The 8,313-nt window shown below is 38.5% G+C and overlaps 1 protein-coding gene across 1 annotated transcript in view; it reads right to left on the bottom strand.

Moving 5' to 3' along the window:
* LOC109847185 (protein FAR1-RELATED SEQUENCE 5-like) overlaps positions 6,065 to 8,313 on the bottom strand; it is a 2,265-nt gene continuing 16 nt past the window's right edge. The window contains exons 1-2 of the mRNA XM_020416429.1: positions 8,270 to 8,313; positions 6,065 to 8,173 (exon numbers count right to left, since the gene is read on the bottom strand). The exon at positions 8,270 to 8,313 is cut by the window's right edge and continues 16 nt beyond it. Of these exons, the coding sequence (XP_020272018.1) occupies positions 6,065 to 8,173; positions 8,270 to 8,313 (2,153 nt within the window). The remainder of the gene's footprint in view (positions 8,174 to 8,269) is intronic.

Below are 8,313 nucleotides of genomic sequence, written 5' to 3'. Positions count from 1 at the left end.
AAAAAGGAAATATTCAACATGAAAATACTTACAACGTTAGTTCTAATTGTCATAATGTTCGCCAGCACGACTTAGAACTAACTTATATACAGTCAGTTACGAACCGTATCGTGTTAGTTCTACTCCATCTCGTGTTAGATCTAGTTGTTTTGGTGATAGTTCTAATTGAAACTCAAGCAAAAAAGCTGGTTCTACTTGAAATACGAAGGAGGATAACGAAGTAAAGTTTTCTGAGTTCATAAGAAACATATTATTCAATCAGTATTTGCTCAAGTTGAAAGTAAAAAAGGAAATATTCAACATGAAAATACTTACAACGTTAGTTCTAATTGTCATAATGTTAGTAGGCATTTATATGCAGGCAGTCCTAGATTTAAAGTGTTAGTTCTAACCGCAGCCCGCACTATTTCTATCTGCCCTCCTTGGTTATAGATGCTATGTTAGTTCTAATTGATTCAATGTTAGTTCTAGTTTACTTACAGTCAGTTCTAATTTCGCTAGCGCTCTATTTGAGTAAGTGTTAGTTCTAGATGTTACATCATTTATATGTTCGCTGCTTTCCAAGACATGTCTATCACCCCAATCGTTCACATCATATATTCGCGTGTTTCCAGTTTAGGAAAGGGTGTTAAAATAGTATTTCCCTCGATATTCAAGAGGCGCCTCTCTAAACCCCTCATCCCCAAACGAATACCTAAGTCTAGCGTCTTCAATCTCTGTCATAAACCATCACAGATGGCTATGGATGGCACCTGTACACACTGCCATGGGTCAGGGCATACCTCTCGAGATTGTCATCACGGTATTACTTCTCGTGCCCCTCCAAGGATGCTTACCGTCCCTGCCAACACCGCCAGCACCATCCTACATCTCTCCGCTTTCGCAATCTTCAATCTTAGGTCAGACCATCCATCCGTCCAGGAGCTCAGAGAGATGCTGACATTTCGCTTCAATCGTAGTTCATGGCCCTATCAAATCAAAGAAGCGCCAGGAAAGAGCTTCATTGTGCAGTTTCCATCCGTCTCCCTTCTTACCCAAGCCACAGAGCTCGGCCTGGTAGATGGGGGCACCTTTACGGGCAGATTCGCCAATGGAAGGAGGATCTCATGCTTTCAACGGTTCCCCAACCTTTTCCAGTATGGATCCGCCTATTCTACCTCCCATACCATCTCTAGGATTTTGACTTTCTGCAATCTCTGCTCGATGGTATCGGTGAATGCATCATGAGCCCTTGTGGTGACATAACACATGATAACTTCAAAGAATTGAAAGCTTCTGAAGATTAGGGATTTATCTGATGTCCCAAAGAGGATTGGTTTTCGTTACATCTCCCCAGTTGACGGGATCCTAAGGGAAGGTCACGCCGTCACGCAGGTACTCGACAGGGGGGATTTGGAGAGGACTGAGGGATCCACTCGCATAAGCTTAGAGGACCCGCGTGCGCAGCCTTTTAATACTGACCCAGAGTTACAGGAGGTTAGTTGGGACAGCAGGCACATGACTGTTGAGAGAGACCAATGGTTGCTGTTCCTCCAGAACCAAGGGGTCGCGGGATCCAATTTGCCGAGGGCTCTCCCCACCGCTAATGCTCCTCATCCAGATAACCCCACCGGCTCGTACAGTGGATCAACGAAACCCACCTAACCCTATGGTGTTAGTTCTATTGTGTAATTGTTAGTTCTAGCTGTGTAATTGTTAGTTCTAGTGGTTCCCGTATTAGTTCTAGCTATTCTCGTGTTAGTTCTACCTCTAGCTAGCGTTAGATCTAGTATAAATATTGGTTCCAATGCCTATGTTAGTTATAGCGGCTCCCGTGTTAGTTCTATATGTTCTCTTGTTAGTTCTACCTCCAGCTAACGCAAGTTCTACTGCAAATGTGGGTTCTTTTGCCTATGTTACTTATAGGTGAGATATTGTTTGTTCTACCTGGTAGATGGGGTTAACCATCAAAATATTATCTCCGGAAGGATTGTCAATTGGGATCCTATCTGAAACACATGTGGCCGTCGATAACGGCGACCGTTGATAACTGCGGACCACAATCTATATTGTCATTGGGAAGCGCTGCAAATAAATAACATAAACAAAACAAATAATCATGAACTAAATCAATAGAAACATCAACAAATAACATAACACAAATAAGAAAAAATCACTAACGACTGTTTGTGTTAGAACTAGCATGAAATTCATCTGAACTAACAAGAAATCAATTAGAACTAACATGAAATCGATTAGAAATAACATATTTGACCTAAAATGGAATTTGTCCTAGAACTAGCAGTAAATTGATTTCATGTTAGGGCCTGTTCGGTTGTTTTCCGCAAAAAAAAAGAAACCAGCAATGTACCACGAAAACAAATTCCCAGCATTTCAATCTGTTTTCTCAGATTTGAAGTATTATTTTCGTTTCAACATGGAAATCAAGGGATTGAAATCAAATTTCACATTTATTGTGTTCGTTTCAACTCTTTGCAATAAAGAAATGTATTGTCCTTTGTCACATTTCTTGCATTTCACCTGTTCGTATTGCACAACCTCAAATATAGGAAACCAGCTTAGCAAGTTCAAACGGTGAGCTTACCTCCCCAAAAAACCAACTGAAACCAGCAATGGTAAAAATTGTGCAACAGTCAAAAAACACAACTCAAAACAGTGCACGCCAGGTTCTTTGCTAACAGCAAGATTTTGCCAACGGAAACAATTTACCCCACCCCTGCACTTATATAGTTGGGATCAACTCCATCCTCCTCAACATATTCTCTCATAAAATTGCAAGAAACCTAGGCAAAAATACTTGAGCATAGAGGCAATTAAAGCTGCGACATGGAAACAAGCCAAGACTCTCATGAATTAGCTACAGAGGTAACGTGCTACTGTAACATACCGACACCACTAAAGCTTTACAAAACAGGAGTAAACAAGGGAAAATACTTTTGGGACTGCGCCAACTATCCAAATAGGCAATGCCAGTATTTCAGGTGGGCAGAAGAGCATCATGATAACAACCAGCGTAAGGTAAATTTTGAATGTCCCTCTCCTCAATCAGTTTCCCAAGTTAAAGATGTGGAAACCAAGCACTTGCGAAGAGAATTAAAGCTTGCAAACCAACAAGTTGTTTACTTGAAGAAATGTATTGTTGTTTTAGGAATATTTAGTATTTCCCTTGTTGTCATAAACATTGTAATCTGCTGTTTGAAAATGTAATGCAAAAGTTTGAGAAGAATGCAGGGACTCTTGTGTAAAGTCTGAGTTCAAATACAAATCTGAACAGATTGAGATGAAAATGATGCAGCAAATCCCACCATGCATATAGGTAACAAAAACTTCTGTGATTAAACCAGCAACAACAAACTGCACGTTGCATATGCCAGAAACTCCTAAAGTGAGAACAAGAGGAATCACAAGCAATAGGTATCTGAAATCAAACATGATAGCAATGAAAGCATGACATGCAAAGATATATATTTCAAAGTGTTAATAATCCAATTCAATAGCTTTATATTAAATGCTTAAGAGTATTATATTCCAATGGTGAGAATGATAAATAAAGTTTGACAAATTGTGCTCAGATATATGTCTACATTATCATATATCCCACACCAGTAAACAATTACACCACAATGTTGGCTGCATTCCTATACATGTTACTCCTCATCTGATTACGTAAATGTTTGGATTGCCTCGCCAAAACATTGCATGTACTATCTACTGGTGAAGAATATCAGGTAAAAGATAGTCATCATTGCACAAGTAAATCATGCATATAGGTAACAGCCCAAAAAACAGTGCTCAAGCTCTTCATCAACAAACAGTTATGCAAGTACAATGTAGCTATAACAACTTAAGGCTGCAATAAATGTTAAATGCCTGTAGCCAACAATCACATGCCTCGTCTTGACATTGTTAAGCTACATGTAAGATGAACTGTAAAATTTGCATGACCTCATCATAGCACCATGCAATTAAAATGCAGATAGTGACAGCTTGTCATACCAGCTTGTGATAGCGATGACAAGATATCGTGTTTTGTTCTGGCAAATTTGACCTCGCATAGAGCTGTAATAGAATTCACAACGGTTAGAACTGACATGAAATCGATTAGAGCTAACATGCGATCTCGTGTTTGTTCTGGTGGGCCATGTTATCCCTAGCAGAGTAAGTGTTAGTTCTAGCTGTCCACCTGTTATTTCTATCCCCTATCGAGTTAGTTCTAGTTGTCCTACTGTTAGTTCTAGAACATCTCGTGTTAGTTCTATTCTAGCTGTCCACCTGTTAGTTCTATCCCCTATCGAGTTAGTTCTAGTTGTCCTACTGTTAGTTCTAGAACATCTCGAGTTAGTTCTACTTCAAGCTGGCGTTATTTCTAGCACAAGTGTTTGTTCTGTGGCCCATGTTAAATAGTATTGACTACAAATAGGTTAGAACTAACAAGATATCGTTTGGACCTAACAAATTTGACCTCGCATAGAGCTGTAATAGAATTCACAACGGTTAGAACTGACATGAAATCGATTAGAGCTAACATGCGATCTCGTGTTTGCTCTGGTGGGCCATGTTATCCCTAGCAGAGTAAGTGTTAGTTCTAATTGTCCACCTGTTAGTTCTATCACCTATCGAGTTAGTTCTAGTTGTCCTACTGTTAGTTCTAGAACATCTCGAGTTAGTTCTATTCTAGATGTCCACCTGTTAGTTCTATCCCCTATCGAGTTAGTTCTAGTTGTCCTACTGTTAGTTCTAGAACATCTCGAGTTAGTTCTACTTTAAGCTGGTGTTATTTCTAGCACAAGTGTTTGTTCTGTGGCCCATGTTAGGCCGATCTCAGTCATTGTTAGTTCTATATGTCTTCCTGTTAGTTCAAGCCCATCTCGAGTTAGTTCTACTTCGTGCCCACGTTATTTTTAGCACAAGTGTTTGTACTCGAGATGGCCATGTTATCCCTAGCTCACTCCTAGTTAGTTCTAGATGCCCTCCTGTTAGTTCAAGCCCATCTCCTGTTAGTTCTACTTCGTGCTGGCGTTATTTCTAGCCCAAGTGTTTGTTCTGTTATGTCATGATATCCCTAGCTCACTCCTTGTTATATCTAGCTGTCCTCTTGTTAGTTCTATCACATACAGAGTTAGTTCTATTACGTTGCTTAAATATTGTACCCACTTAATCAAGCCTTGTACCTACTTGTAAAAACTTTTGTACACACTTAATCAAGTTTTGTACCCACTTAATCAAGTTTGGTACCCATTTATTCAAGTTTTGTACCCACTTAACCATGTTTTGTACCTCATTATTCTGGAATCAAAATTTTGTACACACTTATTCAAGTTTTGTACCCATTTATACACGTTTTGTACCTACTTAGGCACCGTTTTGTACCCATTTGTACATGTTTTGTACCCAATTAATCAAGCCTTGTACCTACTTGTAAAAAATTTTGTACCCACTTAATCAAGTTTTGTACCCATTTAATCAAGTTTTGTACCCATTTAACCATGTTTTGTACCTCATTATTCTGCTGCAAATTTTGTACACACTTATTCAAGTTTTGTACCCATTTATACACGTTTTGTACCTACTTAGGCACCGTTTTGTACCTCTTTGCTCTAGATTCAAATATTGTATCCACTTAATATTGTTTTGTTCCTCATTGTTCTGGGGGGAAAAATTAATTCAAATTATCATCCATACATGATTAATCCATACAACCACATTATCATCCATACATACATAAATCTTAAGGGAAAAGTGAATAAATCAAATTGTGAACATTCAACTGAAACACATGCTTTGTTTTGGCCCTCCGTAAACTTTGTTTTGGCGATGCCGTTAACTTTCTCGACCTCCACCAGCAATATTTTTGTTCTACAAAAAAAAATTGCAACTTTATCATGACAAATGCAAAGACATTGAAAAAATATTAAATCAAGATTAAGTATAATACCTTAGCTAAAGGACAATTCGTTATATAATGTCCTTTTCCCTTACAAAACCCACAAAATCTTTGTTTTTTTATACTCTTTTCTTGTGCTATCTCCACTCCCGACTTAATTCTAGTAGCATGTGATGGTCGTCACTTCGTGGCAACAGGCTTATCTGGATCACGAATAGTGATTTGAGTTGCTTTCTCTATAGAGATGGGTATAGATGAAGTAGGCATCTTATTGCTGGCATTGCTCTCATTTCCATTGTCGTTATGTTCCTTCTCAATCTTGTAATTCTCAACTTCTTCAAAAAATGAGTCTAAAAAAGCACTAAACTTATCATGAAGTGTACTTGAAGTCAATGTATCTTCTAGTGCCTTGTTACATCTACTCCTAAGGGCCCAATGTTTAATGATAGATAGTTGGTCTTCACTATTTGTAATGCAATTTCTAACAACTCCACAACCAACATGTCTTGCTTTAATTGTCCATCGTTGCATGATATATCTTGATGGAATTTCTAATACTTGCTTCTTTACTAAAATGTGCAAGCTATGTTTGCATAATATACCTTCCATCTCAAATCTCGCACAAGAGCACTTAATTCTTTTTTCTTTGGATGTATCGAAAACAACATGATGCTTTACTATCTTCTTGCTTTCAGCCTCGCTATCTATATTCCAAACGGCATAAGTAGCACTTGCGCCGTCCTTCGACAACTTTTCATGAAGCATGGAGTAACTATCCTTGAGTTCTTTCTGAAAGATAGTAAACAGATTCTTCGTATAATTCTCCCGAGCTTGTTTTTCAATGGGATGTTCAATTATCAATGTAGGAACTGAGTTTGTGGACTTAAAATCTTGCTCAAGTTCAGCGGCTCGGCGAGTTCTGACAGCATTATCATACTGCTTAACAAAATCATGTAACTCGGTATTTACATTCACAAAATGATCAAAAAAAGCATTAATTCCCTCACTCCGCTGAGTAGATGTCATTCCTGCAGTAAAAGTGTCTTTAAGATACACTGGAGCCCAATGATCTCGATGATTGTATAAATTTACTAACCAACTCCTTTTATCTGCACCATATTTGTCCCTCATTTCTTCCCAACGCTTTTCAAATTTTTCTTCCGATTTACTCCAATACCATTTGTTATACTTTACACCAACATCCTCACCATAATCATTATGCATTGATTGAAGATTTTGTAAGGCATTCCTACGAAGGTGCCAAGAACAAAAGCGATGGCGAGTTTTAGGAAAAACTTTGTGAATAGCACCACACATAGCTTTATCTTGATCAGTGATGATTGTTACTGGTGCTATACCCGACATACATTTTAACCATTGGCTAAATAACCATATAAACGTCTCCTCCGTTTCATCGGCCAGTAACGCACACCCAAATAGAGTAGACTGTCGATGATGGTTAACGCCCGTAAATGGTGCAAACGGCAATTTTAAATTGTTCGTTCTATATGTAACATCAAAGCAAACAACATCTCCAAATTGCAAGTAAGAAGTCCTCGACCTACCATCCATCCAAAAAACACTTCTCATCGTCCCATCATTTTCTAAATCAAGTGCGAAGTAAAATTGAGGATCAGATACCTTTTTCTCTTGAAATTGACGAACTATGTTCACGCACTCATGGCCGACGTTGTTTCTTCGTTTAAGTCTAAGTTGTGCTTGGCATTCTTGTTGAGTGAGAGAGCCTTGTTCATTGCCATGAGCAACGTCTACAACCTTACAAATGGCAGAAGGCCGTAAACCTTGATTGTCAAGAGTATCTATCAACCTTTTTGTCGATTGAGCTCGATGAAGTGTCCGATGTGAGTAGTGCTTCTTTACCCGAGTTGGGGTGGTTAATGGATGACCATTATGCTTACTGTTTAACTTTCGGACCACCCATTTTTCAGTGCTTCTATCAAGTCCAATAACCATCCTTGCGTTGCATCCACATCTTGTATTGAACTTTCGAATTACATTCTGACCATCTTCTCTTTTATCTTTTAAAGATTTAAAGCCTTCTTTGTCACATACAAATATTCTAGATAGGATTGCATCTTTCTTTCTCGACCAAGTTGTGTGACCCTTGCGAACACCAAATCCCTTAAGTCTGGCGTATGCATTGTAGAAATTATAAGCTTCCTCATGAGTAGAGAACTCCATTCCGATATATGGATCAACGCTGTTTAAATTATCTTCACCATTTTCAACGCCCATAAGCTCATCACCATTCTCCTCATGCTCGGATGCCTATAAAAATAGAGAAACAAAACTCATGCTAAAAGACAACTATTTTGGTATATGTCATTAGTTAGTAGTACACTATAAACAATAAGATATTATCACCTGAGGGGGAAGCCATGTTGTAGATAGTAGATAATGGTCCTGGC

The sequence above is a fragment of the Asparagus officinalis genome, chromosome 7 (assembly GCF_001876935.1).
Source record: "Asparagus officinalis chromosome 7, Aspof.V1, whole genome shotgun sequence".
In the NCBI taxonomy this organism is placed as follows: domain Eukaryota; kingdom Viridiplantae; phylum Streptophyta; class Magnoliopsida; order Asparagales; family Asparagaceae; genus Asparagus; species Asparagus officinalis.
This window is presented reverse-complemented; position numbering and strand designations above follow the sequence as displayed.